At 55.6% G+C, this 27,852-nt stretch overlaps 9 protein-coding genes across 9 annotated transcripts; 6 read left to right on the top strand and 3 right to left on the bottom strand.

Annotated features, from left to right (window-relative positions):
- The first annotated feature begins 354 nt into the window (after nucleotides 1–354).
- On the top strand, nucleotides 355–4,811 carry EI97DRAFT_87115 (uncharacterized protein). The gene is made up of 2 exons (XM_033803171.1): nucleotides 355–4,161; nucleotides 4,234–4,811. Exons 1-2 carry the CDS (start codon nucleotides 464–466, stop codon nucleotides 4,463–4,465), a joined length of 3,930 nt encoding a protein of 1,309 aa, XP_033652614.1. The 5' UTR covers nucleotides 355–463; the 3' UTR covers nucleotides 4,466–4,811.
- Nucleotides 4,812–5,576: 765 nt separating this feature from the next.
- EI97DRAFT_451276 (Phosphoadenosine phosphosulfate reductase thioredoxin) lies at nucleotides 5,577–6,796 on the top strand (the record flags this gene model as incomplete). The annotated part of the gene is made up of 3 exons (XM_033800330.1): nucleotides 5,577–5,639; nucleotides 5,881–6,007; nucleotides 6,063–6,796. The coding sequence occupies 3 exons, from the start codon at nucleotides 5,577–5,579 to the stop codon at nucleotides 6,794–6,796; spliced, it is 924 nt and encodes a 307-aa protein (XP_033652613.1).
- A 344-nt stretch (nucleotides 6,797–7,140) lies between these two features.
- Nucleotides 7,141–9,895, top strand: EI97DRAFT_401128 (bifunctional sulfate adenylyltransferase subunit 1/adenylylsulfate kinase protein-like protein). Its single transcript, XM_033796453.1, has 8 exons — nucleotides 7,141–7,609; nucleotides 7,664–7,813; nucleotides 7,948–7,975; nucleotides 8,027–8,209; nucleotides 8,259–8,404; nucleotides 8,457–8,526; nucleotides 8,585–9,069; nucleotides 9,138–9,895. Exons 1-8 carry the CDS (start codon nucleotides 7,591–7,593, stop codon nucleotides 9,776–9,778), a joined length of 1,722 nt encoding a protein of 573 aa, XP_033652612.1. The 5' UTR covers nucleotides 7,141–7,590; the 3' UTR covers nucleotides 9,779–9,895.
- Nucleotides 9,896–10,204: 309 nt separating this feature from the next.
- On the top strand, nucleotides 10,205–11,644 carry EI97DRAFT_434636 (uncharacterized protein). The gene is made up of 5 exons (XM_033798681.1): nucleotides 10,205–10,314; nucleotides 10,430–10,767; nucleotides 10,871–10,891; nucleotides 10,982–11,056; nucleotides 11,118–11,644. Exons 1-5 carry the CDS (start codon nucleotides 10,292–10,294, stop codon nucleotides 11,207–11,209), a joined length of 549 nt encoding a protein of 182 aa, XP_033652611.1. The 5' UTR covers nucleotides 10,205–10,291; the 3' UTR covers nucleotides 11,210–11,644.
- A 55-nt stretch (nucleotides 11,645–11,699) lies between these two features.
- Nucleotides 11,700–13,694, top strand: EI97DRAFT_401123 (uncharacterized protein). The gene is made up of 2 exons (XM_033796452.1): nucleotides 11,700–12,838; nucleotides 12,900–13,694. Exons 1-2 carry the CDS (start codon nucleotides 12,132–12,134, stop codon nucleotides 13,402–13,404), a joined length of 1,212 nt encoding a protein of 403 aa, XP_033652610.1. The 5' UTR covers nucleotides 11,700–12,131; the 3' UTR covers nucleotides 13,405–13,694.
- Nucleotides 13,695–13,964: 270 nt separating this feature from the next.
- On the top strand, nucleotides 13,965–16,329 carry EI97DRAFT_434633 (restriction of telomere capping protein 5). Its single transcript, XM_033798680.1, has 2 exons — nucleotides 13,965–14,104; nucleotides 14,193–16,329. Exons 1-2 carry the CDS (start codon nucleotides 14,062–14,064, stop codon nucleotides 16,001–16,003), a joined length of 1,854 nt encoding a protein of 617 aa, XP_033652609.1. The 5' UTR covers nucleotides 13,965–14,061; the 3' UTR covers nucleotides 16,004–16,329.
- Nucleotides 16,330–16,473: 144 nt separating this feature from the next.
- EI97DRAFT_421223 (uncharacterized protein) lies at nucleotides 16,474–17,004 on the bottom strand (the record flags this gene model as incomplete). Its single annotated transcript, XM_033797050.1, has 1 exon — nucleotides 16,474–17,004. One exon carries the CDS (start codon nucleotides 17,002–17,004, stop codon nucleotides 16,534–16,536), a length of 471 nt encoding a protein of 156 aa, XP_033652608.1. The 3' UTR covers nucleotides 16,474–16,533.
- A 492-nt stretch (nucleotides 17,005–17,496) lies between these two features.
- On the bottom strand, nucleotides 17,497–21,003 carry EI97DRAFT_401118 (DUF1929-domain-containing protein). Its single transcript, XM_033796451.1, has 5 exons — nucleotides 20,507–21,003; nucleotides 20,260–20,458; nucleotides 20,039–20,202; nucleotides 19,784–19,987; nucleotides 17,497–19,731 (listed from the first exon to the last, which is right to left on the bottom strand). The coding sequence occupies exons 1-5, from the start codon at nucleotides 20,644–20,646 to the stop codon at nucleotides 17,814–17,816; spliced, it is 2,625 nt and encodes an 874-aa protein (XP_033652607.1). The 5' UTR covers nucleotides 20,647–21,003; the 3' UTR covers nucleotides 17,497–17,813.
- A 4,924-nt stretch (nucleotides 21,004–25,927) lies between these two features.
- EI97DRAFT_459697 (Metallo-dependent phosphatase) lies at nucleotides 25,928–27,765 on the bottom strand (the record flags this gene model as incomplete). The annotated part of the gene is made up of 3 exons (XM_033801030.1): nucleotides 25,928–26,788; nucleotides 26,855–27,700; nucleotides 27,751–27,765. 3 exons carry the CDS (start codon nucleotides 27,763–27,765, stop codon nucleotides 25,928–25,930), a joined length of 1,722 nt encoding a protein of 573 aa, XP_033652606.1.
- Between the last annotated feature and the right edge of the window lie 87 nt (nucleotides 27,766–27,852).

Here is a 27,852-nt window from a genome sequence, read left to right as displayed (position 1 = left end):
GCTCTAAATGTCGAGGTACACCCTGCTTCAGGGGGTTTGGTAGAGACCCGGGACGGTTACCCAACGCCTGTAGTCAACTCCAACACGACCAAATCCCACCTCCAACAAACGGCATCCGAGGAAGGAGAATCCAAACCCTCGACAGCAGAACCATTCATCAACGTCAAACAGACGTTCACAGAGTCGCCGGAGCTGACCCTAAAACAGGCAACTTCAAGCGAGATTGCCGGCCCCCGAACACGTGAGCGGCTGACTGCAGAACCCCGTCCTCGCCTCTTGTCCGTCTCCCTATGTCGTGCATGCGGTGCAGTTGGTGCCCTCGCAGTCGCAGTCATCCTTTGAATCATGCGAGTTCGATAGCATCGTTGCGCCGTCGCAGTCTGATGGCAGTCAATTGGGCGATCGATTCGATGAGAAAACAATTGCCACCGAAGGGAAGACGCAGCAGATAGCCGCACCAACGATGGATTCGCGTGCCGCCAGCCTGATGCAGCGCGGACAGCATCCCGTAGGTCACCCCGGTTTGGCTCACCATTCGACCATTTCTGGTATTTCGCGAGAGAATTCCCATGTTGGCCATCCTCCTACATCAGTCATGCCTTCAAGCCAAGCCCTGCATTATCATCACCATCCTCCCCTGCACGCGAATCCCAGATCAACACCCCAGGCTCCAAACCACACATCCAACCAATCCCTTCTTTCCGCCATCTCCTCTGCCGTCTCGGTCGATGGCTCCGCCATCTCTCCTGCATCAAGCCGCGCAGGCAGATCCTCCAGACCTGATAGTCGGAGTCGCCAGTTGCAGCTCGAGGGATCCGCCAAAGTGTCGCCTGTCACACCAGTCATGACTATTGAGGAATCATCGCCTGTCGAAGAGCAAGTTATTAAACCGCTTGCAAGGCCTGCCTCCAACGACAATTATGATCTCTATGCTGACGCGGATGGCGTCGTCATTGTGGATGGCAGAGAGATGCAGATTCCACTGTCAGCGAGGGGAGAGGGCGTCTCACCGTTACCCTCTGCTCCTCCTTCAGAAAATGGAGGAGACGAAAGACTTACCACTGCCGATGCTAATGAAGAGCCAGCAATTACCCCGGCTCTGGAAGAGGAGGAGCCGAGATATAGCGTCGACCGGCCCATGAGCTTTATAATGGGGCCTAGGGACGAAAGCGGGAGACCTCAAGATCAGATCAACAGTGAGAGGTCGGTGTCGAACCAAGCAGTCAACGGTGTTCGGCAGCAGTATGGTGCGGGATATGGCCCGCCCCTACCACCAAGCTTTGCGTCACGCCCATCACAGGCCATACCTCCTCAACCACTTGCTCATCGGCAGTTTTTACCTGGAACCATGGCACAGAGAGAGGCTGTGAATGATCCGAGAATGAGAGATCCTCGCCAACAGCACCCCCAAAGCCAGCGAATGCAGCAAAGGCCTGTCCACGCACATGATCCCCGTACGGAGATGCAGATGCAGATACGGCAAGCCAATCCTCCGATGCAAAAACCGGCCATCAGACCACAGCCCGCGCCAGGGAATCAACACGATACTCAACCTCAAGCCCAGAGCCAGCATCACCAAATCCCCTTTATACAGGGAACCAGAATACATCACTTCGGTACGGCGCCGTCAACCTCCGAAGAAAAGCCCTCCAAGTCCAAAGTAACCTCTCTGTTCAAAGGCCTGGGGAACAAAACCAGTTCGAGCCACTCTCAAGCTTCCCGCATCCCCGGCTCAGTTCTCGATGCCCCTGAACTCACCAACCACAAAGCCTCATTCCTGGCGAGCTCCAACGGTCTACTTCCAGACCAAGATGCGTTGAAGAAGAAGAACAGAAGGTCTTTTGGGATTCTGGGTGGTAGACCTGAAAGCGTGGGTAGAGAGTCCCACATTTCCCATGCTAGCCATGTCAGCCACGACAGCATGAGAGTTCAGGCCACCGATTCACGGCTTGATCTGCGCTATCCGGCAGACCCGTCGCCTTTCCAGGGTATACCCCCACAGAACCCGCCACCTGTAGAGAATGCGGAAACTGGAAAAAAGAAGAGATTCTCTGGGCTGGGGAACATCTTTGGTCGGGGTTCGAGTGGGAGCTCCGCAGATCCATTGAAAAACAAGTTATTGAAGGAGGACAAGAAGAATCAGAAGGCCCAGAAACGCAATACGGCTCCAGCAACGCAGGTACCCTCGCCGCAACAATGGCCTGGTCATGCTCAGCAACAGGGTATGCAATTTGGACAACCTTCGCTAGCTCGATCCTACACAGGAACGAACGGAGCGCCACCTCAAGCGATGTCGCTTTCACCACAGGCTAGGTTGCCCGCTGAAGAGATCTATCAAGGACGGCATGCCAGCAACCCGCTTCCCGTATATCCGCCACAACAGCATCAAAACCCAAGTCAGGCTCATAATCAACCGTCTCATAACTCTGGGTTTATGACCACCAAACAAATGGCTCAACAGGCGCGTCTGTCATTGCGAGCCGCACCTCCATCTTCCGGACACCCTCCAGTAGGTGTGGCCGAATATAGTCAGAGGAAGCCAGAGCACCAACATCCGCCGACTGGCTACTTTAACCCTGATAAAAAGCTGCCTTCACTGAATGAGGGCACCCCAGCGAATTCCCTTGGTCGCACTCCGCCTCCTCAAGGACAGACTATGCATAGCCAGCCCACAGCATACAATCGCAGCGTCTCCTCGCCAGTCATGACGCATGGTGCTGTGAATCACGACTTCAACCGCCAAACACCTCCAACATCCACTGAACCCAAGTATGAGACTCCTCAGATACCAGCCGCGTATAAACACGTTTCCGGGGCGTATGTTGCGACCGGCTCTGAGCCTGCTGCCGTCGCGGTGCAATCTCCTGCCACAGACGCTCGAAATGCCGCACCTTTTCCGACACCACAGCCAGGTATGGGAGGTCGCCAGTACTCCGACCCTCGCATGACGCCTATCTCGCCCCAGATCTCTCAGATATCGGGGCGATCGCAGATGCCTGTTGCCCAGCGTACACATTCCGACAGCAGCGTGTCTGTCGTATCTCCGATTACGAGTCCGTCGCCCACAGTGGAGCCCGTACAGAGTCCGCCGACGCAGCGGCTGACACAGCCGCGGATGGGCAGCATAACGGAATCTCCACGCCGTGAACGACCTGGCAATCTAAATCTGCCATTCCGACCATCGGATGAGGAATTTCTTCGCATGTATCAGAGACAGCACATCGAGCAGCAGTTGGCGGCTCAAGAACGACTGTATACTGAGCGGACTGGCCAATCTCCTTCACCTCATTCATCTCGCCATACTGCATCTCCTAGACCTCATTCCGCCGTCGAGCCGCAGCCTCCGCAACCTGCACCGAGTTCAGTGCAAGGGGGCTTTAGGGAGGTGCTCCCTCGTAACGCTGCCCCGCCGCATCAGGAATTGACACAGGTTGTCCAGGAACAGGGGCAACCGCTATCACATCCAGCCTCTACTTCTCAACATCTGCATCCAGGTCCAGGTCCCTTGGAGCAGGCGTCAACGCCCGCTGTATATCCGCCACCGATGTCGCCAGATGATGCACAGAGTCCCTTGAACGTTCCACTCAGTGCCCATCCGCCGCCTCCTCCACCCAAAATCCCCCACAGTCCGATGCAGCCTGTTTTCCAATCCAGCCCTTCACCTCATCTTCAAGCGCAGGAACGGATAGGCCTACAACCCACCTTGGGACCACCCGACCCATCTCACCAGCAATTCGCCCACCCTCAGCAATTCTCCCCCGACTACAGCGATGCTCCACCCCCAGACGAGCCACCGCCGTATGACGGGCCGGCCCTCCCACACCCAGGCATGGACGACAAATCCGCCGACGCCACCAGCCCCAGCAGCCGCGCGCCGCGACCGCCCAACATCGTCACCAACGCCCCCACGCTTCCCCGGACTGCACACCCACCTCGTTCTCGCCAACCGTCGCTCGGCATCCTGCAGCACCCGCAGCCGGCGTCCATGGCAGCGAGTCCGCAGCGCAGCGCGGCGGACATGGGAGCTGCGATGATGATGCGGCAGCTCAGTGCGCAGGAGGAGGCGGAGAGGGCGGAACGGGCGAGGAGGGCGGTACAGGAACGTGAAAAGCAGGAAAGGGAGAGGGTGGAGAGGTTGCGGAATAGGGCGCGGGCGGAGGAGTTGGAGAGGATGGCCAAGGGTGGGGGTAGGGTGGGCAGTTTGCGGGGTGGTGAGGGGTATGTGGGCGGGAGGAGTAATAGTAGTAGTGGAAGGGCTGCGGGACCTGCTGTAGTAGGGACAGGAGCAAGAGAAGCTGTACATCACGGTGTGGCTATGTCACCGGGCGGGATGGGGTGGGAGAGAAGGGGAAGTGTGGCGAATAGGCAGGTATTTGAGCTGCCGGCTGAAGAGGACGATGAGCCGGTCATGCGAGCGACGAGTTTCCCCGGCATGGAGTGGGTGCCGACTGTCACGGAGGACTGAGATGGTCAAGTCTGGACCACAATTCGCGACGCCGATGGGATAGCGACGGATACCCTCTATTTCCCTTTCTCTCCTTGTATAGTTTGTGTTGTCAGTCTGGACTTTTGTCTACACAGCGCTGTTGGATGCTGGCTGGTTGGGCGTACTGGATACCCACCTTTTCCTTGGTATATGTGAGTGGATTGCTAGATGCAGATATTTTCGATAATAGCTCGATTAGCTGAAGAGCGGTATATGTATGTAATCGAGTCTGATGTACTAGACCGATCAAGAATAGGACGGAGAAGTTTACCAGGATAAACCAGAGAATGCACGTTACTCGCGTCAGCATTCACATCGCTACCTAGGTCAACGAAACAGCTATCCCAGGGTACATGAAGCGATCAGCGTTCTACTTTGCGCGAGGCTTCAGTCTCTTCGAACTTGACGTTCACGACGAAGTTGAGATGAGATGGAAAGCGGATCTAAGCTAAACCACATATGGACTAGCGTAATGTGGAGGTTCGATCTGAGATTCCCGAGCTCTTCCCCATCCCACGATCTCACGTCACGTCTTACAAGAGATCAACAAACCCAGGACTGCATCTCGCACCCATCATTATTGCGCGCTTCAAACCACAGTAAGCGCAACCCTCCATATCGAGGTGGTATGCGGGCCTATACCCCACGTCGACCGCATGTCCGGACCGGCGGCAATGTAGTATCACGAGAGTGAAGATTTCAAATAGGTGCAGATGCATGGAGACTACAAGGTGAATTATTCCTTTCATCTGGAGTTTGATTAGTTGTCCCTCTCCGTTCCTCCCTTTACACAGTACTCCGTTATTAATCAGACCTCTCTGACTTTTTATAGCACTCGTTTGTCATCGTTGTTTAGCGTCAGGCACAGGAACATTGCGGATGGGATGACGTCGCATTCTCCCCCGCAGAAAACGATGGGACCAGGGAGAAGAGCCAGGTAGAGGCAGAGCAATGGCACCATGATTTGTCACCACGGCCGGGAGGGTAGCAGAGAATTGCCTCTCCTCGAAGCCGGCCGCTGCAATTGGTGGTGGGCGAAGCAGAGCCTTTATGTAGGCCCATTTGGGTTTAGCGCGGATCACGCCATATGATGCCTTCACAACATGCCCCGAATGTGGATTTCAAAGGCAGTGGGGAGGAGCCGATTTCGCTGGTGGGTATATACTCCACCGAGGGGGAGGGCTTTCCTCTCCGTCCTCTCCAGTCTCGTCTTCGCTATATCCAGCCGTTGGCCTTCTTTTACCCAAGAGGCGCAAGGAAAAAAGCAATTGTACAACTCTTCCTCGATCACTGCCTCCTCCTCATCCATTGCACGTGCCTTCTGTGCCCTCCTGGCGTCTACGAAGCACACGACCACCGTCAATATGTCTAGAAACTCTTATGATCTGTCTCAGTCTATCCACGACGATGAATCCGGTTATGCATCGGCATCGTCGAGCACCGAGAGCCTTCCCGAGGTCTACTTCAGCAAAGCTCATCTCAAGTACTTGAACGCTCAACTCCAGAAGCTCGAGCCTGAGGGCATGTCCATGTCTCGCTACCCCTCTTTGATGCTGTCAGCTAACGATATTTTCAGACATTCTTCGTTGGTGTGTCACTTCTCTGCCAGGACTCTACCAGACCACTGCCTTTGGCCTCACCGGCCTGGTAACACTGGACATGCTTTCCAAACTCTCTGGACCCATCAAGCCCAAAGTGGACCTCATCTTCCTGGATACTCTCCATCATTTTGACGAGACCCTCGCCTTGGTCGAAAAGGTCCGCAAGCGATATGGTACCACCATCCACGTCTACAAGCCCGAGGGCTGCGAGACTGCCGACGACTTTGCCGCCAAGCACGGAGAGAGGCTGTGGGAGACCAACGACGAGCTGTACGACTATGTGGCCAAGGTTGAGCCTTCGCACCGTGCCTACTCGGAGCTCCAAGTCAAGGCCGTCCTCACCGGCCGGCGGAGGAGTCAGGGAGGCAAGCGGGGCGATCTGAACATTGTTGAAGTCGACGAGACGGGCCTCATCAAGGTGAACCCCCTTGCCAACTGGTCGTTCAAGCAGGTCCAAGAGTACATTGAAGCGAACAACGTCCCGTACAACGAGCTGCTCAACAGGGGTTACAAGAGCGTGGGCGACTGGCACTCGACGCAGCCCGTTGCCCAAGACGAGGACGAGCGATCGGGAAGATGGAAGGGAAAGGCCAAAACCGAGTGCGGCATCCACAACCCCAAGTCAAGATATGCTCAGTTCCTTGCCCAGCAGAAGCTGCAGCAGCAAGAAGCGGAGCTGAGCCAAGCCCTGCAGAGCGTGGTGGTTTGATGCTGAGGCGTTATGTCGTGATCTACGGCCCTTTCCAGTGGTTTACTCTCTCTGCATTTTAGCACTGGCGTTGGGGGTTTCTTGCATTTGGTCACGGTTTCGAGCCGTGTGTTGCTCTTGTGGCTCCACTACTGTACATACACACATGAGGGAGTGCAGCATGATTTCGATATACCCGAATGCAACGGGGGAGCGAGTGAAATGCTTCGGTTCCATGATTGACGAAGAAAATAGAAGATAGATTAAGAGATCTGAAAATTCCAAATCTTCCGCATCCTGCACTGCGGGGCAGTGGGTGACATTCTATCTCCTAGTCGAGCAGACTCTTACCCTTCCCGCAGAATCCCGTGCTATTGCGCAATCGCTTCCAAGGCTTCCAAGAAAAATGCCGAATAATAAACGGTCGCACCGGTTACAGTCTAGTGGCTGCCCGTCTCCCTACGGCCTTGGAGGTGCCCCTACCAGACGATCTGTGTGTGTGCTAAGCAAGTAAATCTGCATTGCAAGGGACAAGGCCGGAGCTTGCCCGACAGATACATAAAGACAAGACCGTTCCCACGCCTTCCCAACCTTGAAGGTGTCGAGCCCGTCTCCTAGCTTCCCGTCTTCAGTCCTCTTCCTCTCGACCCGTTCCTGGGCGTATATGACGTCGGACCGATCACGACCTTGACAGAGGAGCAAACATTTTCCATCGAGGAGCCGTGAAGAGGTGAACCGATATTTTTCTCCCGACGTATCATTACAATTCTCTCCCGACTCTCCTTTTCCAAGGCAACTCATATCCCTAAAGGAAAATGGCGAATCCTCCTCACGGTACGTCCTGTGCTCGGCTTCCGGAGACCCCAAACTAACCAGTTTCCACCGCAGGCGGCGTCCTCAAGGACCTCATTGCGCGCGATGCCCCGCGCCGCAAGCAGCTCTTCGAAGAAGCCGAGACACTCCCCGCCATCGTGCTCACCGAGCGCCAGCTCTGCGATTTGGAACTCATCCTGAACGGAGGATTTTCTCCGCTGGAGGGTGAGTTTGACATCTTTTTGGGTTTGGCGGGGCAGGCGGACAGGGGGTGAACGGTCCCCCGCCTGTTTGACTCGTTTGCAACGGCCGCGACGACATGCGTTAAAGGAGGCATGGCTGACGACGACGACTTGCAGGTTTTATGAGCCAGAAGGATTACGATGGGTATGTTTGCCTCCTCATACATTGTTCTGTAGCTGTTCTGACTGTTCGCAGCGTCGTTAGTGAAAACCGCCTCGCCGACGGCAATCTCTTCAGCATCCCCATCACCCTCGACCTCTCCAAGGAGACGATAGAAGAAACCGGAGTCAAGCCTGGCGCTCGTATAGCACTGCGCGATTTCCGTGATGATCGCAATCTGGCCATCATCACGGTGGAGGATATCTACCGGCCGGACAAGTACGTGGGATGGCGGACATACAACCGGAGCGTCACTGACGGCTTATAGGGAGAAGGAGGCCAAGGAGGTCTTTGGAGGCGATCCGGAGCATCCTGCCATCAAGTACCTCTTCAACCAGGCGCAAGAGTACTATGTTGGTGGTAAAATCGAGGCCATCGACCGGTTGATGCACTACGACTATGTCGCCCTGCGATGTATGTGCGAACGACTTCAAAGAGACAACCCACAAGCTAATCCATTTCACAGACTCTCCCGCTGAACTCCGTCTTCACTTCGACAAGCTTGGCTGGTCCAGGGTTGTCGCTTTTCAGACCAGGTATATCACAGATCACAATTTCGTCCATCATGGAAGGATCAAAACTGACCCAGAACAGAAACCCCATGCACCGCGCTCACCGTGAACTTACCGTCCGCGCCGCTCGCGCCCGTCAAGCCAACGTCCTCATTCACCCCGTCGTTGGCCTCACGAAACCCGGCGACATCGACCACTTCACCCGCGTCCGCGTGTACCAAGCCCTGCTCCCCCGCTACCCCAACGGCATGGCCGTCATCAGCCTGCTGCCTCTGGCAATGCGCATGGCCGGTCCTCGCGAGGCCATCTGGCACGCCATCATCCGCAAGAATCACGGTGCCACGCATTTCATTGTTGGCCGTGATCATGCTGGGCCCGGCAAGAACTCCAAGGGCGTGGACTTTTACGGTCCCTATGATGCGCAGCATGCGGTGGAGAAGTACAGGGAAGAGCTGGGCATCGAGGTCGTGCCGTTCCAGCAGATGACCTATCTGCCAGATTCGGACGAGTACAGGCCCAAGGACGAGGTCCCTCCTGGTGTCCGCACGCTCGACATTTCCGGAACTGGTGCGTAAACCCCTCTTTCCACGTTCACGTAAGCCGGCGAGAAGAATCGTACTGACTTGGATAATCAGAACTCCGCAAACGCCTCCGCACCGGCGCCGAAATCCCCGAATGGTTCTCCTACCCCGAAGTCGTCCGCGTCCTGCGCGAATCCAACCCACCCCGCAACAAACAAGGCTTCACCGTCTTCCTCACCGGCTACCAAAACAGCGGCAAGGACGCCATCGCGCGGGCCCTCAACGTCACGCTCAACCAGCAAGGCGGCCGCAGCGTCTCGCTCCTGCTCGGCGAAACCGTGCGCCACGAGCTCTCCTCGGAGCTCGGATTCTCTCGACAGGACAGAGACAAGAACATCGCTCGTATCGCCTTTGTGGCCGGCGAACTCACCAAGGCGGGCGCGGCGGTGATTGCCGCGCCTATCGCGCCCTTCGAGGCCAGCCGCAAGCATGCGCGCGAACTGGTCGAGAAGTATGGCAGTTTCTACCTCGTGCACGTGGCCACGCCGCTCGAGTACTGCGAGAAGACGGATAAGCGTGGCATCTACGCAAAGGCGAGGAAGGGGGAGATTAAGGGCTTTACGGGTGTGGACGATCCGTATGAGACGCCCGAGAAGGCGGATCTGGTGGTCGATGCGTCCAAGCAGAATGTGAGGACCATTGTGCATCAGATTGTGCTGTTGCTGGAGGCCGAGGGCTTGTTGGAGCAGCTGTAGATGGGGGAGATTTCGAGAGGAGGGGTTGGATACTGATGGTGTCGGGGAAGGGGAAAGGGTTTAAGGGAATTTTTTGATATGATAGATAGATACATGATGGATTCAATGGATCAAGACATATTCTTCCAATTTCTTCGTCTTCCCTCACCGCTGCTTGCAACGAAATCCCGCTCCACCATTCGTCTCCTCCACCACGCCGCCAAAAAATCCCACTCCATGCCAAAAATTCAAAGCCCATAGAAAGCAGAACCATTGGCCCACAGCCCTCCAACACGCATCCACCGCCAGCACTACTGTAGTACTCTTAGCATACTAAACGTGAGCCTCTAGGTGCGTGTGCCCCTCTGATTGGCCCAATCCACAACCTGGTCCGTGCAGCTCCCCGAACAAGACAAACCACTTCAGCTCAGCATATGTAATATGTAATAAAGCTCTCGACGACCTGTCGACGTAGCGTTCCCCAACTCTCCCCACCTAGACACCTTCCTCCCTCTCAATCAGCTTGACGCCGAAATGAGCGGCGCGGGCGACAATCGGTATGTTGGCGGTCCTCATCATCTTCCAATCTTTCTTCTTGTCTTTTTTGTCAACTTTGCGAATGAATGATGTAGAAGTATCCAGCGCCGACGAACGCTTCTCTGACGTTGACAGATGGCGGCGCTCTGGACAGGGAGCAGCGAATCGCGATCGCGGGCAGAATCCAGAGGGGCGGAGTAGTGGGACGAGTACGCCTACGAGGGAGGGTGGTGGTAATAAGCAGCAGCAGCAGCAGCAGCAGCAGCAGGGTGGTATGACGGCTGTGTCTGGCAATGTATGGGGCGGTGGTGCGGGAAAGGTGAAAGGTGTGGGAGGTGCGCAGGGAGGAGGAGGTGGTGGAGGACAGGTGGAGCCACAGCAACAGTCGCAGCAGCAGCAGCAGCAGCAGCAGCAGCAGCATGTTCCAGTCAAGGAGTTCAATGCCGAGGAAGTGAGGGAGTTTCTGAAGAAGAGTACGTTTCCCAGTCCCCGTTCCCTGCTATGCGTGAAGCGCATACGCAACTACTCATTGGAGTAGCGTGCTTCGAATGGCTAGCTAACCATTTCCTTTAACAGGATACCTAGAAACCATCGGAGGTAATCCGCGACTCTCCTTCCTTCTCCTTACCCGCCCCGTCTACCCACCACACGACGGACGTTTTCATACAGAATCTAACTGGCCAACAGACCTCCCGGCGGTACACTACAAGGTCCAAGGCGACTCGGTCGCGAAGAGGGGGAGCGGGGTTTGGCAAACGAGAGGTATGCCTCTAAACAAGATCGAGCTCTACGAGCGAAAGCGTGTATTGACGAGGGGGAGCAGGGAATATGAGTCACCTCATGCCGAATGGGCGCGATTTCGTGCAGGAGTTGAAGAAGCAGTTGGTTTCGCTGGAGCAGAAGAGGGCGTCGTAGCGCATTGGGACTCGTACAACTCTATCACGCGCGAGAGAGACTCAGGAGGTAGCCGTCGCTGCATCCGCCCATCCTCGTGCGGCGATGGCACGCCCATGAGTCCGGAGAAATGATGGATGATGGATGCTCATGAACTTGGGCGCGTTCTCGGTCAATGGGCGTTAGCCGGTGCTTTTGGGAATTTTATATGTCGCTTCTCTGCGGTTCATGGCGCTGCGCTGGAGCAATACCCACCCGGATCGGCGCAGAAGTTATTCGGTTCGAGACGGTTTCTTCGAGGAATGTTATGGAGGATTTTTTGAGAGCTTGACTTGGAGGCTTGGGACTGTTGTACAGTAGCGGAGGCGCAACGTACAACATTATGGTTTTGGGCTAGCTTCTGGGTGGGTCTCGTCGAAAAGTGGATTCAAATATCAACTGGGATGCTATATGTGGTGCCACAACCTTTGTTGTGAATACGTAGCACAGGCTTTGCGTTGATAAACAAACCCCCTTACCCTCAAGTAAACACGTCAAATTCAACAGCAGCAATCGGAAGATTGAGATCGCATTCGCATACACCACATTGAATAACAGCATTCCCGTTTCGAGACGTTGAGTCGGGTTCCGCACGCCAAGCAGAACCGGGGAGGGACAACCTCCGCGGTCAGACATCCGCATCCTCAACACCGAAACTGCATCGCAACCATTATTCTTCCCGCGCTGCCGCCCTTCACGTCCGCTGATACATAGGAAAGAAGGAAACAGACCAAGTCCAGGGCGAACAGAAACACGTCTCACTACCTAGTGACACAAGTGGCCCGGCAACAGAAGCTGAGGCACACCGCGTCTTCACCCTTCCCCACTACCACTCCTCCTCGCTCTCTCTGAACCCGAAAGCACACCCTGAGTCCCACCTACCTGCTCCAAGGCTCTTCCCACCATGTCTTCACCTCCTGTCACACCTACCCACCGCCCGGCCTCCTCACATCGCCGTCACCCCTCCAGTCTCGACATGTCCCACAATACACCTTCACGCCGGCAGTCGCTGAACCGGCGCTCTTCAGGGTACTCACCGCTGACGCCGCAACTGAGCCAGGAGTTCGAGCACAGTAGCCCGCACCACAACTTCGACGGCGGGGGCGATGGGGGCTTGGGGAATTTGGCCGACGAGCTGGGGGATGTGTGGGACGAGGACGAGGAGGGTATGGAAGGGGAGTACATGGATGACGGAGACGTGCCGCACGACGGTGACGATGCGGATGACGTTGGCGTGGCGGCGACTCGCGACGGCGGCGCAGATTCGCGTCCTTCCAGTCCCGCGGCGAACGGCGCAAGAGATAGTGGGGTCGCGATGGAGGCGTCGCCGGATACCAAGACGACGCTGAGTCCGTCCGCGGCCAAGCAGGCGGGGAGACGGCATCAGAGGCAACGGTCGCTGTATGATGGGTCGGATTATGGGGGTGACTCTGATCTTGAGGAGAATGGGGGGATATCGGTGGGGTTGGAGAGACAGATGGCTGCTGTGGAGGGGTTGGTAAGGAGGGGATTGGAGGAGAATGGGAGTGCGGCGGATCAGGTCGTGCAGAGGGTGGTGGAGAGATTGAAGGATCTGGGGAGTCAGACGGGGATTGAGAGTGGAGCGACGAGGTATGGTTATCATCCTTTTAACCATTTTCACTCAATATCAGTATGCTAACGATTCATACAGACTCAAAACCGCCCACGACGCCCTAGCCACCCATCTCACTCACCAATCCCGCACCCTCACCTCCCTAACCGCCTCCTTCACCGGCCCGCGAGCCATCTACCCCTCCCCAGATACCATCGAGACCCTCCTCCCCCTCATAACCAGCACCCTCGAGCTCCTCCCCCACTCCTCCCCGGACCCCATCTACTCGCTCTCGCAACTCACCGCCTCCACCCGGGAACTGCTGCAGCACCTCTCCAACGTCTCCGACTCGCTGCACATGAGCCGCCAAGCGCACAACGACGCAGCGCGCCGTCTTCGCGTCGCCAAGGAGCAGGTGGCGGACTGGAAGCGGGACGTCGAGCTGCGGGAGCAGGGGATCCGGTTCCTGGAAAAGGGGGATTGGGATCGGAGGTTGAGGGAGAGGGAGGCGAGAGGCGAGTGTGGCGAGGTGGTGGATGGGTTTGAGGAGGTGTGTGGGGTTTGGAGGAAGAGGCTTTGTGAGGGGTTGGGGGTGGCTGCGTAAGAAGTGATCATTGGGGTGTTGTGGATTAGCATGTTGGGGCTTGGGGAGGTTGTTGTGAGGGACTAGAAATTGGGATCGGGTTTCCGGTATTGTTCGTTGGGAAGCATTCGTGAGAGCCAACTGGGAATGGCAATACCCGTTCATCGTCGGTCATTGTTGGTTTATGTAGACTGGAGTTGGGGCTTGGATCGGTTTGGGGATGGGGCGGTCAAGAGCCATACACTGCGCTAAGACAACAGCATAGCATTTCTTCTGTAGATTGGTAGAATTACTCTGATTAAAGACACGGTACCTATACCAGACGAGAACGATACTGTGACCGTAAGTGTAAGTATAGCGCAGGTATCTAAAGGAATTGCCAAGTGAATTTCGATAGGCTACCAGTATTCCAATACACAGTAGAAGGCCGCCAAGATGTGAATGCCTTTCCCACGTGGCTCCGTTTTCCGTCGGGGAACGAGAGTGGCGTTCTGGCCCGATGGAATCAGATAAGATTAGATCTGACGTCCCCGACTACATACGGAGTAGATATGCGGGGACTCCAACGATCTCCACTCTTACACCTCCACTCCTAACACGCGATCCATCCTAAGCACAGCAATCCACACAGCACATGCAGGTGTCACGCATGCATATCACTCGCTACAATCAGAAAGCATGGGTCAAACGGCCTCCACTAAGCGACCCCAGGTCTCCCTAGGTAAATCCAATGCTCCCGTCACCCATGTGCCCTTTAGTCCCTTCTCTGTATTTCATGTGGACACAAAACTGACTCGAACTATGAACAGAGCAACTGAGCCACACGCTCGCCCAAACCTTTGCGCAAAAATGTTACACCCCGCTCGAACTCTACTGCTTCAATTCCGTCTTCCGCTCCCTGGCGGACTCGGAATCGGGCCTCCGATACTGGTCCGAGGCCACGCTATGCCGGTTCCTCGAGCTGCCGGACGCGCTGGGCGTGGGGCCCGTCGTCTTCCAGATGGCGAGTTATCTCGGCGCGTTTCCGTTTCCGAGCCAGGCGCCTGCGATTCTGACGGGCGAGGCGTTGCTCAAGGTGGTTACGGTTTTGACGGAGAGGTATGGGGTTGTGGTGAAGAGGGCGGGGAGGGAGATGTGGGTGAGGGAGATTTATAGGAGTTTGGCGGTTTTTGATCGCGGGGTGCAGAGGGGTTTGGATGAGGCTAGGGGTGGGAATGCTGCGATTGGGCATGGAGGGTTTGCTGTGGATATGCCCGAGGATGATGACCCCGGGGGTGGGCATGAAGAGGATGATGAAGAGTTGGTGCTGGCGGCTCTGGAGTCGATGGATGCGATTGAGGTGTTCAAACATGGTGAACAGAAGCAGACCAGCATCCATCGGCACATCATTCCCACGGACAACCTGCTGAAACTCATTGAGCTGCTCCTTCTCATCGCTCCCATCGATCCATTGCAGAGTGTCTCGGAACTGGCTTCGGACCTCTCCGATGAGCGGATTGAGGAATTGAGGCAAGTAGCCGGCTATATCATGTCCTCGTTCGGGGTGATCGATACCCCTGGCGTCATCTATCGGACGTTCGTTACCGTCGTATCCTCCTCGCTGCCGTATATGTTCAACCCACTGCGTCCTCTCTTCGAACACTTCCTCTTCACAAAGGACTTCAACGCCAACCGCACGCCTGACCCTGTATCTCCGAGCGTGGAAACGCATCCCGTGATATCGCCCCCGAAAGTCGTCACAGACCCGGAACCTATCCTTCGAGAACCAGGAGAAATCCTGACCGTCACCGTCCTCAACCAGCTCTCCTTCTTCATCAAAGGAAGCAGCCTCTTCCGCCGCCTCCGCCCGCTCTACAACGCGAACAAGCACGGCTTCAGCATGGGTTCCTTCTCCAAACAAGTCTTCCACTGGGACGCCCCCTCCATCCTCCTCGTCTCGGGCCGCCTCTCCCCAGACTCCCCGTCCACCGCCCACGAACGCACTCTCTCAGACCTCCTGCCCCCTAAACGCCTTCCCAGCAGCATCCCGGAGTCGCTCTCCTCGACCACTCGCCTCATCTTCGGCGCCTACATCCCCCTCCCCTGGAAACAAACGCACAAATCCTGCTTCTCCGACCCCTCGACCCTCCTCTTCCAGCTCTCACCCGTCCACGACGTCTTCCCCGCCTCCACCCTCGCCACCGACCACGTCTACTTCAACAAACCCCCGACCAACCCCGCGGGAATCGGCTTCGGCACCCCAATCCCCCGCCAATCCGCCTCCTACACGCACACGCACAACATCATGCACCCGGGCCCCGTCTCGCTGCATCTCGACGACGGCCTCGAATTCGGCGTCTTCACGCACCATGCCGAGGGCGGCGGATCGTTCCGCGCCTCGCAGCTTCCGGGCCGCAGGGGCAGGGATTGGCAGGACCGGTTCGAGGTGGAGAGTCTCGAGGTGTGGGGGTGTGGCGGCGAGGATGTGGCCGAGGGGCAGAGGAGGGAGTGGGCGTTCCAGGAGCGCGAGGCCGAGGCGAGGAGGAGGGTGAATTTGGGGACCCAGGATCGCGAGGCGGATAGGGAGTTGTTGCGCTTGGCGGGGTTGGTGGGCGGGGAGATGAGTGGTGGGAGTGTGTAGTGTTGGAGGTTGGGAACGATGGTGGATGAAGAATGAGGATGGTGTATGCTTGGAGTTTTTCCTGTGATTGAATTTTTGGTTGTTGGGTGCAGTCTACCTCTCCTCTTTCTCCCCTCCTGAGTTATGAGCGTCACGAAATCTATGATATAATGGAATGGGTCGGGCGTTCACGGAAATGACTTGTGTATGCGTTTCTTGCCAATGGTTGCCAATGGAAACATTGGACAAAATACACCCAGTCTTTCTATCATCATAGCGGAAGTTCTTCTTTCATTCCACGGCAGTGAATGATACACACAGATCCATTCCGCCATTTCTGGAAAAAAAACATCCTCAACATCGCTTTCCATTCCGCTGTGCTGCGTTTCCTGGCTCGCTGTCTAGAATAATGAATGTCTTTATGCTACGGATATCGTACATGCATCGTACAGCCTCGCTCCTGCAACTACTGTCGCGTTCGAGACATAGATGGGGAAACTCGACTTCGAAATCGAACGGGAAACGCGCTCATCCTTGCCTACGGAGCTAGTTCAGCAAAAGTGCACGAAATCCGCCAAAAGAAAAAAAAAAAATGCGATACGACGCCCAACCAAAGGGGAGGAAAAAAAAGTAAAGAGAGAAGCGATAGAAAAGACGTACCTCTGCTTATGCTTCGGATTCTTGCTACAGATGATGTACACATATCTCCCCTTCTTGCGGCGCACGCTCTTGCACCCGTCGCACAGCTTCTTCACGGAGCTTCGGACTTTCATGCCGCGGGTTTGCGTCTGCGTCTGCGTTCCTGGCCATTGTATCCTTGAGAGCAGTGCCGTTGGGCGCGGGGTTTGGAAGAAGCGCGGGTTGGATACGGAGAGGGAAGGCCGGAGAGAGGAGGTGTGTAGGGATCTGGTAGACGCGCCTGCTCGTGCGGTTGCGCTTGCTCGTGCAATCGATGAGACGGAGGAGGAGGAGAAGAGGAACAGGGTCCGGCGAACGGGCAGTAGGAGCGGGGATGCGAGCATTGTCGCGGTCCTCGCGGTTCTCGCGGTTCGGGAGAGAGGAGATCAGGTCCAGTAAGAGGTGGAGGGGAATTGGCTTCGGAGACAGCCGCTGGGAAGAGGGTGCGAGACGCGCGTGCGGTTTGCACTGCGGGGTTGAGGGATATAGCGGAGTTGGAGGTGAGGTTTGGGAGACCTGATGGAAGGACGCTTGGACCAGGGGGAGTTTGGGTGGATGCCAAGATTTATTGGATGTCTGCACATGCGGAGGCATTTCAATGTTCTTCACCACACCTTCGATGGCACCGATTCCAGGATAATAGTGATTAAATAATCAGACAAAAGGAATCTTTTCATAGAACCCGTTTGGATTGCTCCAGACTCCGTACTTCGGACCCCTTTAGTGAGTTTGCGTGCAGAGCCGTCGACTCGAGGCTTTCGACACGTGCGGATGCAGATAATAGTTTTGTGAATGGTTCAAGGCGTATGTGTGGGCAGAGTGATGGGAGACGGCATACCACACGTTTTCAGATTTCTTGACACCTCAGGCGGAAATCCCTGCTGAAAACACTCTGATAGCTTCAATGCATTATGAGATGAATGTCCACATCAAATCCACAGTGAGTTGACAAGAGTCGCGCACACTCAACTTAGACGAAGAGGAGGAAATACGGGCCACGACGGAGTGAAATTAAAAAGGGCAAAGATTAGGAGAAGACTGAGCATTAATACATCCCTATCCCTATCCCTATCTCATTCAACCATCATCTTCTCCTCCACCACCTCTCCCCTCCTCCTCTTCCACATCCCCACTCCTACACTACAACCCCCATCTACGAAACCAAGACAAACTGGCCGATGCCCGGCACTCCATCCATCAGCACATAGACGACATACGGCCCGGGAGGCGCCACATTCTTGTTCGGCGGCATCGTCACCGTAATCGTCTGCTGCGTCTGGCCCGCCTGGAAGCCCGTCGTGTCCAGGAACGCCATCCGGTGGCCCATGTGCACAGAGTGTGTGACGAAGCCGCCATAGTAGAGCGTGACCTTGACCGCCTTGGCGGTAGCCGGCGACGTGAAGCGGATGGTGAATTTGCTGCCGTCGGCGACGAGGCTCTTGGAGGAGAGGACAATGTTGGTGGGGCGCACGGGGTTGCCCTGGAGGTAAGGCGGCGTGTAAATCTCGTTGCGGAACTCGGTGGGGAAGGGCGTCTTGGCCGGGTCGGTGATGGGCATCTCGACGGGGTTGGAGCCCGAGATGAGGAGCGTGCCGTCGAGGAGGAGGAGGGCGACCGAGTGGTACAGGCGCGGGATGGTGGACTTGGGCCCCGTGGTCCAGCGCTGGCCCTTGGGCTTGACGGGGTCGTAGATGAGGACTTCCAGGGCAGGCTTGCGTGCGACTTCGAAGCCCTGGGCTCCTTCCTGGGCGCCGTTGACCCAGATGACGGTGCCGTCGGGGAGGAGGGTTCCCTCGACCATGCCACGGCCTTCGGGCATCGAGTCCATCTCCCACTTGGGGGTGGCAGCAAGCGGCGAGATGCGACCGCAAGAAGGATCGGCGGGAGCGCTGATATCCTGGTAAGGACCACCACCGCAGATGACAATATCAGGGTTCCACTGGTTGGCGCTGGAGAAGGGGAGGATGACGGAACCTCCAGTGTTGGGATATGTGCGGTAGTCCCCGGGCAGATCGGGCAGCATTTTTACGACGGTGTTGGTGTTGACGTTGAAGATCTCCGAGGACTTGGATGTGAAGACAAAGAGGTTGCCGTTGTTGAGGAGATGCACGAAGGGGTACATGTAGTAGGGCTGGTTCTTGGAGAGGATTTCCATGTTGATACTACCGCCCTGGGGAGCGCCATTGCGGTCGAGCATCTCATAAGTGGGGTTGTTGTTCTCTGGCTTGGAGGGATCCAGGCCGTTCAAGCTGCCGGAAGCAACAAAGATCCTTCCATCGGGCATGATCTGAACAGAAGCATACCAGCGGGCAGTGTTGAGCTTGGTACCGGGCTCTACCCAGGCTTGACCATCCAGGGATTTATCAAGATGGGATCGTTTCAGGAGGCGGATACCCCTGAAACCATCGCCGACGGTGGGGTCAAGCCAGTCAAGAGGACCATTCCCGCCAAGGGAGGCGAAGGTCCCGTCAGCAAGGAAGATACCACCAGAGCAGAAAGCATTGGTCTTGTAGGCGAGGGGAGTGAGCGCCTGGGTGCCCGGGTCGTACTCGGAGGAGTAAGCGTACTGGCCGTTGGGCAGCTTGAGTTCGGTGTAGTTTTCAACCTTGTCCAAGAAGACAACCTTTCCGTTGGGCAGCAGACCGGCGTGCATAGCGGGCACACCGGAACGGCCCTGGATGCGGAGAGTACCAGGAGTAGCGGCTGCGGGAGCCGGGCTTGGGCCAGGGGCAGGGACTACGGGCCCGTTGAGACAAGGACCAGATTGGCATCCGGCGCCGCAGTGAGAGGCCGTGTTTCCGCAGTATCCGTACATGGAGCAGCAGGAGCCCTGGTACCAGTTGCCGCAGACAGTGTTGCCAAACTTGGCACCACAGGTTCCATCCGTGGTGGGCGGACCTTCGGGAACGTCAGGATTATCAGAAGGTTTGCCCAGAACAGGCTCGCCCGAGGTGGTCGACGAAGGGGGTTGGGTAGCAGACGGCTTAGGGGCAGCGGTAGTCGCTCCGCCGGTGCAGCCATTCTGGCAGCCATTGGCAGGGAGGCAGTGACCATCAGTCTTGCCGCAATATCTGCGAAGTGTAAGTATGCAAACGGAAACATTGGAGCGGGATATCGACATACCCGTACTCGGAGCAGCAGCCTCCATAAGCCCCATTGGGGTCGCAGGTGGCGCCCCCGAAATCCTTACCACATCTTCCGTCAGGTCGCGGCGCAGCTCCACTTGGGGCGGGAGAGGTCGGCTGAGGGTTGGTACCCGTGCAGCCGCTCTGGCATCCGTTGGTTGGGAGACAGTGTCCATCTGATTTTCCGCAATAGCCATATGCGCTGGCCACAATTAGCTCGTGGTCCATTGATCTTTGCTCGGATCAGACGTACCTGCAGCATCCGCCAAAAGCACCATTGGGATCGCAGGTGGCTCCTCCAAAGTCCTTGCCGCAGCGTCCGTCGGCCCGAGGTGCGGTAGCCGGAGGGGTGGTGGTGCCTCCTCCGTTGCAACCTGAAAGACACCCCGTTCCGCAATGATCGGCAGTATTTCCACACTGTGAGGATCAGTCAGTCCACGTTCAGGTAATGCGGGAATCAAGGGGATAACATACCCAGCCATACTGGCTGCAGCAGGTACCAGTGTAGACTTTGCTGTTAGGGTCACAGATCAAGCCTCCGTTTTGCGGTCCGCATTTGCCGTCGAGCGAGTACTGCCCCTGCCTCTTCTCGACCTGAGGAAGCTCAACGTCGGGAACATAGCGGCGGTACGACCTCGGGTAGAAGTTGTCCTTGTTTGTGTATGCAGCGCATCTAGCCGGTGTCAGGAACAAGTTGTTAGGAATATGCACGAGTACTTACGTGTTGTTGGCCAGACATTCCTGTCCCTTCAAGCAGGTGTTGGGCCCGTCGAATTTGCATGTCGGCTGCACAAAGTGAAACTTGATGTTGGCTGCGGCGAGCCCGGCAAAGGCGCCGAGAGTAAGAATCGTCGCCTTCATAGCTAGGATCGTGTAAGTCTCATAAGCCGACGGGAAGGAGGCTCAGGACCCCGGTGAGCGAGGATTGGGCGAAACCGTCTGACGAACGGAAGTGATGCATGGGTAAGGACGAAATGAAAAAGAAGCTACGGATAGGTTGTAGAGAATGGGTCAAAAATAGATAGTGAAAAGAAGGACGTCAGGACGTCGTGTGACCACGCTGAGTGACGGCCGCCGACCAGCTGGGAAGGGGTGAAAACTCGGGTATGGGAATATCAGGGACCAATAGCTGGTAAATCTGTACATACTGTTGTATTAGGAGAGCGGACGAATCTCGATGGCTCTTTCGACTACACTCTACGTAACGTGAAGAACTTGGCTATTGATGCAGTGTTTGGCGTCACGACTTCGTAGAAATTAGCGTAATACGGGAATCGAGTATCAGGTTGTAAATAGCGAGTGTGATGGGAAAAAACGAATGACTGTGGTGAAGACCACGAAAAGCAAAAGAGCGAATGCTGGACGGCAGACACAGCTGTCTGCTTGCCAACAGCAGGAGAGCGGGTGGGAAAAGGAGAAGGTCTGGGGAGCAGCGAGGATTTGTATACGCGAAGTACGAGACGCCAGTAAGGCAACTGGGCTCTCGGTGGAGAAGCCCTCGAACGCCAGTGGCCCCATGGTGGACCACGACGGCGCCGCCTTGTACGGCAGCAGCCAATAATGGACTGGCGACGGGGCTAGGTGTGATCAGCAGCAATTTCAACTGAGGCGGTGCCGAGATCTCCACAGGGGACGCTGTTCGCTGGTCGAAAATCTATTTCCATCACCCTCGGCACTCCACATTGGGGGAATGCCCTATGCACGCTTTCCCTTGGCCGGTCACTGCCCCTGTCTCCTATACTCCGTACGGAGTACTCTTCCCACACAGGGTGCGTTTGTCTGTTCCTCCTCGCCAAGATATATATCCCTCACTGCAGTCGGGTGTAGAGAACTCTGAGCCGTGAGGAGATGGGGACAGCCCTGTGTACTGTGTACTCTCTCACACTCGTTTTTGCGTGGCAGTAGACGTGGACGATCCCCGGCGCAAGATGACCGAGGGGCCCAAATGACGACTCGCGTACGAAGAGCCGGGTCGGAAGGATGGGTTCGGTTTGGGGAGGAAAGCTTGATGTAATCAAGCAACCACTGACGTTGCTGTTGAAGCTCTCCACAGTGAGACATCGCTTGGGAGGGTTGCACCGAGCCAGCGCCTTTTTCTGGCCCACCTTAAAGGGCATACCACTATCGAATCGTGGGCATCCTACGAGCCATCCCTTTTGCGCGAGTCAAAGTCACTCTTCTCTGCCAAGAAAATGCGTTGGAAGTGGTAGATGTAGGTTTTGGAAGCCGCTTTTTCGATGTTCTTAATAATTCCACCTTTTTTACTTCAAACAAATGTAGAGTGTGAAAAGTTTCTACTAGTGAGGTATTGCTGGAGTGAATGTTCCCTCGTGCGAAGAGGTGGATTTGCCTCGCTGACACATCACTTTCCACCAATAACATCCTTTCCCAGGTCCCTCCAAAATGCCCGCTATCATATTCAGGCACGCCCGTCAACGTCTGCCCATTTGCCTTCCTTTTTCGTGCCGCCCAGCCCAGGAACAAGCTTAGCGCTGGCCCCTGACCGGTCAAGTCCTCTCCTTCTTCAGCTGCTGCGTCATGTTCAGCTGCATCGTCATGATACGGGCCCTCCGTATCAGGAAACCACGCGCTGCCTCCCGTTACCCCCGTAGTCTCCATTTGTTTGTCCTCTTTTCTGGCTCTCCTGAGATTCCGGCCCGTCGGATGCCATATCCTGCTCGTCGTCTCGATCCGAACTCTGCACAGTAAACAGCGAGAGAGCGTCAAAAGCAATCCTCCAGTGGCCGAGCATTGGAGTGAGTGCATTTGTTCTCTTCGGCTGGCGTCCTATGCAGCCACCACGGAGCCAGCACGCAGCCACGAGGTTTGGATACCGAATGGTTGAACTCTGAAATCTCCACATTCCCAGATACCATGCCGTAATAGGATGGTTCCTAGCGAGAGATTCACAATGTCCCGCCACGCAGACTCTCATCCGTTTTGCCAGCAGCCATAAGAAATTCCAATCGCCTTTGTATCTATGTAGTCGCTCGTTTCGCATGAGAAGACACTTGCTACGGAGTACTCCAAATATCCATCAATAATGGGTCACAACGGACATTGTAGCACTTCAAGACCGGACTCGCGGACATGAATTCGATTCCTGACAGACCTCGGTACGCTGTCACTACTGAGTACCTCCAGTAGCATCCTTCGAGAAGAAATAGACAGCGCTAATGCCAGACGAGCGTTAGCGCTGTATCCAAACTTGGTATCCAACTATTGCCGCTTACTGTGATAGACTACTGTTGGGTCATGGAAGTGCTCGTTGATCGGGGGTTGCCCTCGCCACCAAAAGTCGAGGATCCTCCATCACGGTCGCGTCTCTCGCACCGGTCGACTTGGACTTCCCGCTCTGGTCCGCATGTGGCTTTCTGTGCTTCTCTCCCTCCTGAGCCACGTCGCCTATCTCTGCCCTATTGCGGACGCTACTGTGTAGCTCAGGAGGCGCCTCTCGGGCCCTCGGCAGCCAACAACAGATCGTTCCGTGACAACCAACTCACATGACGGATGCAGCTTATAGGGCACCACTGGCATTTGGTAATTCCGCATGGGGTTTGAAGAGCTGGAGCGGTAGTGGCCGCGGATCATCATTCGAAGTCCATCTGGAAAAGGAGACAATAATAACACGAGTCCCAACCTGGACAATATACGAGACCAGTTTGTGGCTCCAAATTTTTCGAGTCCAGTTTGCCATAACCGCCGCCCCGGCCGCTATCACACCACCAGAATCGGGCTTGCCCCTTTCCTGAGGGAACGGCTCTAGATCTTAGACATCACCTGATCGATGCTCTTTTCCTGCGACCATGGGGTTTGCAGTTTCTGCACGCAGCTCCCCAGTACTCGTTTTCTCTGCATTCTAGAATATGGCAAACATAGGCAAGAGGTATCACGCAGTCTTCCAAAGCTTATACTCTAAACATACTCTCTTTTTTTCGACCCACGGCGTTGGGTTACTACTGACACCGTGGAGTGGCAGCCTTGCTCGCGAAATAGAGCCGTAGGTTATGGACAGTGCCCTAACGCTGCATGTCATGACGCACAGTGAACTGTCCCACCCCCTCCGAGTTAGCGGACTGTCCTTGAAGTTTCGGTAGTTGCTCTTCCTCTATCGCCCATCGCCTCATAATAAGTCATTACGCATCAGTTCGTCTGCGAAACACGTAAGCTGTGCAGCACAGGAGGTCAAACCGGAGACGCAACAGCAGTATCCGTAAGTATCCAGCTAACCCTACATGCATTTGCAAGCCTCTTTATGTACGCTTCCAATTTTCTGTTCTCAGAGAAACAATCGACTCCAAGCTGCAGCTTGATATCTTGTGCCCATATACCAGACCACCAGTATTGCCAATATTGGCACTTATAATCAGAACATTGGAATAGAGTGCTTGCCCCCACCCCCCCCTTTTTATCAACGCTCTCGCTCCCACACCTTCTCTCATTCTAAAAATCTTGTCGACATACACAGGCTACAGCGTACCACTGGGTTGTGTATCTTACACAGAGTCAACCGATTTATAGTGTCACCACGCTTTCGCCACACTCCAGTCCATATCAGCACCTAGACGCCGTGTTCGGCCCGTTCGTGTCTTCTCGACTTCGTGTCCCTACCCCGGCCCCCGCCTTGCGGCGGAAGAAAATAACGGACTTGAACGCACGCGGTATTGTTCCCGAACCATGAGGGGTAGGGCTGAGGTTGTACGGCCGTGGGTGCCTCACATCATGATGGCTGGATCTGTAGTTGAGGGAAATGGAGGACGCCAGTGTGTGAATCGTTCAACTCCCTTTTCCGCAGAGGACGTGGTGCGTAGCTCAATGCGGGATCTGGCAGTAGGCGGCAGGTGGGTGCGTTCGATCTATTTCTACCGTGTTATCAGACCTACTCGACATATTGTAGCGTGTAACGTGGCCCATGACATGTATGCGGATGCAGTACGATAAGATGCCGCCGGCTCCCGAGTATACGATAGTCACCTCTGCATTGTTCCTGCCGGTGGCATGAGTCTCCGTCAACGAGAGGGTCTCAGTAGGAGCTTCTAGAGCTTGCAGTGCTACGCGTTGTGTCAACCACAGGAAGAGCTTTACCAACAATTCGTTCCGCGATACAGAATTTGCCATTATTTTCTTACATTTTGAGTCTAGGGCGGACTAGTAAGAACTTGACGGCGTGTTCATCGGCTACTAGAGTTGCGATTTGATATAGGGATGGGGTACTGCCGCTCTGCCTCTCGGCCGCACTTCCACTTCTTCCTGTTAGGGGTGCGCAAGCTACGCATTTATAGCTTTGTCCTCGCCTTGCATTTCTATTCCAATCGGTATACGAGGAGTGTGTTCCGTCTGCACCAAGCTTTTCCAGCTCGTCTATAGTACTGCTCCGGTCTCGGTCCCGGTCGCAGATGTATCCAGCACCGTATGTATGAACGGGTTTGGTAGCTCAGGAATTATATAATAGATCCGCCGCTGCATGTATGAAGGGGTTCAGTAGCACAGAATATATATATACATATATACATGTACATGCCGACTTCATACTTCTGCAGCATGGCTGTCACAGCAGCGCGCTTATCGCAAGTCGCAGAAACCACTAGACTACGAGCCGCGAAGAAGGGACAAGCCACAAGGACGGTTCGAAGACCTGCTTCGGGAAATTGTGTGTACAGACAATGCTATTTTCCAAAGACACCAGGCGGGTATATCGAAATGCTTGCTGGAAGGAGTACTTCTCCGCGGGTCACTGATACAAGTCCATGCCCATGGGCTTGAGATACGCTCAACTTCTTCATTGTCGATATTATATTTGATAACAACCAGAAGTCGACAAAGCGCCGCCGTATTTTCCAACTGTGCGGAAAGACATTAATGTCTGCATCGTACTACGCGCCACCGCTCCTTGGCCAAACCCAACAGGTTCCAGATACAAGATAATCAATCCTTTTTTCCATCTTCTTGCCCCCCGAAAGATGTGGAGGAGAAGCCGGGATCGCCGCCCAAAAACGCCGCGCTATATGAGGTGCCGTGACCCTCTGGATTGTAGGACCAACCTCCCGCTCCGCGAAGAGATGGACATGCAGCAGGTCCCCAAGACTGGTATCATCGTTGAATGACTCCTAACGCGGAATCAACCCTTTTCAAACTCCCCATCTCATCTCCTACTCCCTTGCTGTTTCTGCTGCTGCTGCTGCCCCTGCTTCTGCGCCGTATCCGGCTCCTGCAACCCCGGGGGCGAAACCACCTTCCCCCCATCCACGACAATCAGTGGGTCCAACCTCCCTCCCGTATCTCCCCACTCGACCCTCTTCCACGTCTCAATCCGCGCCTCATTTGTATCCACCTCCCACACCCGCGCTCGTCGATGGTACCCGCCATAACCCCCGTACCCGCCAAACCCCGCTCCACCCGCATAACACATCCACAGCTCGGGTTCCCCTGAGTTTTGATTCCGCGCGAGCGCGCAATACTCATTGACGTGGTCGTGCCCGCACGAAACGGTGAGCACGCCCTGTTCGACGAGCGCGTCCTTGAAATGCGAGTTGAACCCGGGAGCGGTGACGCCTTCTTTCCATGCCCCTACGCGAGGCTGATCCGCGGCCTTGTATTCGGGCAGCGGGATGTGGATGAACGCCATGTCGAGGTGTGTTTTGGAGTAGTGCTTGTGGTTTTCCTTGAGTGCGGTCGCTGTGTCCCTGAACCATCGGATCTGATTGTCTTTGAGCCAGTCGTACCCCTTGTAGGTGGCTTCGTCCGGTGAGTAGGAATGCGTGTCGAGGAAGTAGAGAGTTAGCGCCGAGTGTTTGTTGTTGTTTCCGTGCGCCAGGATTTCGACAAAGTAGTTGCCTACACCGTCGACGGTGTTGGGGCCGGCTTCGGAGAGGCTGTAGGGGAGCGACGAGTATAGAGACATTTGTGCTTGGCGGGAGAGAGAGCCTTCGTCGTCGTGGTTGCCGAAGATGGCGGCATAGGGGGTTTTGTGCTCAGCGAGGAGGGCGGCGATTTTGAAGAGGGCCTGAGTAGACAGGGGTCAGTAGAAGTAAAGGGGGGGGTGAGGAGGGAGGAGGGAAGAGGGACTTACGGACTGAGCATCTGGGGCGGTTTCGCCGTTCACTTGGTCGCCAGAGAGGACGACGAAGTTGGGCTTCTCTTCCTCGAGCAGGCGATGGACGAATTCGAGGGTCCGGGGGTCGGCGTCGCATTTGCCGCCGTTATGGTCCTTAGGTTCTGCGTCTCTGCATGCTCCGGGGCCGGTGCTGAGATGCAAGTCTGATAACTGCAGAATCTTGAACTTTCCATTGCCGTTGATCCGGGGAACGGGTTTCTCGATCTTCACAGGGGATCCTCTGCGGATGCTCAGGTGCGGCTCCCGGCCATCTAATGCCGAGTCCAAAAGTAGAGGGCCGGGCTTAACCAGTTCCCAGCCAGGACGAGGTTCAACCGCATCGGCGCCGAAAAGCACATCTACGGCTGTTATTGCTTTCTTAGAGTCGCTCGCGTGACGTTTGGAAGACCGTTTCAGCCAGATGCCACCAGTACGAGACTCCCATTTCTCTTTCGTTTGAGACTTCTCTCCTATAGAAGGGTCAAGCTTCCCGCTGCGTACGTCTATGATGACTTTATCGTCCTCCTTGAGCTCCTCTTCTCGCTTGCGCTTCACATGCACATAGGCCTTCGAAAACCACCCTTCCTTCAAGTACAAGTCCTTCTCAATGCGGTTCCACTGCTCGGGATCCAGTCGACAGGTGGAAAGCGGGTTAATCTTGGAACATGTCTTCACCGTAATGTCGGTGATGATGAGGCCTTCGTGGTGAAGGGGGAGGTGGCTATGGATAGATTGTGGAAGCACCCGGTAGCGGTTATCGAGGAAGAAGACGAGGAAGAAGATAACCGTGACGATTACTCCGAGCTGTAAGCCCGTGCGGACCTGTCGTGCTGTCAGCGAGTGCGCCAGAAGTGCAGATGGAGAGTCAATACAATGCGACGAGCCATAGAGGATAGGAGGGTGTCAAGTCGGATCTACGGAGAATGAAAGGGGGAAGTGAAGCTTCAGTCTCATCTGTTACTACGCAGACACCT

Source organism: Westerdykella ornata, assembly GCF_010094085.1.
Source record: "Westerdykella ornata strain CBS 379.55 unplaced genomic scaffold EI97scaffold_16, whole genome shotgun sequence".
NCBI classification, from domain to species: Eukaryota; Fungi; Ascomycota; class Dothideomycetes; order Pleosporales; family Sporormiaceae; genus Westerdykella; species Westerdykella ornata.
Note: the sequence above shows the minus strand (reverse complement) of the source record. Positions and strands in the feature narration are given on the sequence as shown.

Coding starts and splice junctions, on each gene's coding strand:
- EI97DRAFT_87115 (XM_033803171.1), top strand. CDS start 464: ATGGATTCGCGTGCCGCCAGCCTGATGCAGCGCGGACAGCATCCCGTA. Junction 4,162..4,233: donor AATAGGGCGCGGGCGGAGGA/GTTGGAGAGGAT, acceptor TGTGGGCGGGAG/GAGTAATAGTAGTAGTGGAA.
- EI97DRAFT_401128 (XM_033796453.1), top strand. Junction 8,210..8,258: donor GATATCTACCGGCCGGACAA/GTACGTGGGATG, acceptor GACGGCTTATAG/GGAGAAGGAGGCCAAGGAGG. Junction 8,405..8,456: donor CGACTATGTCGCCCTGCGAT/GTATGTGCGAAC, acceptor TCCATTTCACAG/ACTCTCCCGCTGAACTCCGT.
- EI97DRAFT_434636 (XM_033798681.1), top strand. CDS start 10,292: ATGAGCGGCGCGGGCGACAATCG. Junction 10,892..10,981: donor ATACCTAGAAACCATCGGAG/GTAATCCGCGAC, acceptor ACTGGCCAACAG/ACCTCCCGGCGGTACACTAC. Junction 11,057..11,117: donor CGGGGTTTGGCAAACGAGAG/GTATGCCTCTAA, acceptor GAGGGGGAGCAG/GGAATATGAGTCACCTCATG.
- EI97DRAFT_401123 (XM_033796452.1), top strand. CDS start 12,132: ATGTCTTCACCTCCTGTCACACCTACCCACCGCCCGGCCTCCTCACAT. Junction 12,839..12,899: donor ATTGAGAGTGGAGCGACGAG/GTATGGTTATCA, acceptor CGATTCATACAG/ACTCAAAACCGCCCACGACG.
- EI97DRAFT_434633 (XM_033798680.1), top strand. CDS start 14,062: ATGGGTCAAACGGCCTCCACTAAGCGACCCCAGGTCTCCCTAG. Junction 14,105..14,192: donor GCGACCCCAGGTCTCCCTAG/GTAAATCCAATG, acceptor AACTATGAACAG/AGCAACTGAGCCACACGCTC.
- EI97DRAFT_401118 (XM_033796451.1), bottom strand. CDS start 20,646: ATGAAGGCGACGATTCTTACTCTCGGCGCCTTTGCCGGGCTCGCCGCA. Junction 20,459..20,506: donor GAATGTCTGGCCAACAACAC/GTAAGTACTCGT, acceptor GACACCGGCTAG/ATGCGCTGCATACACAAACA. Junction 19,988..20,038: donor GCTTTTGGCGGATGCTGCAG/GTACGTCTGATC, acceptor AATTGTGGCCAG/CGCATATGGCTATTGCGGAA.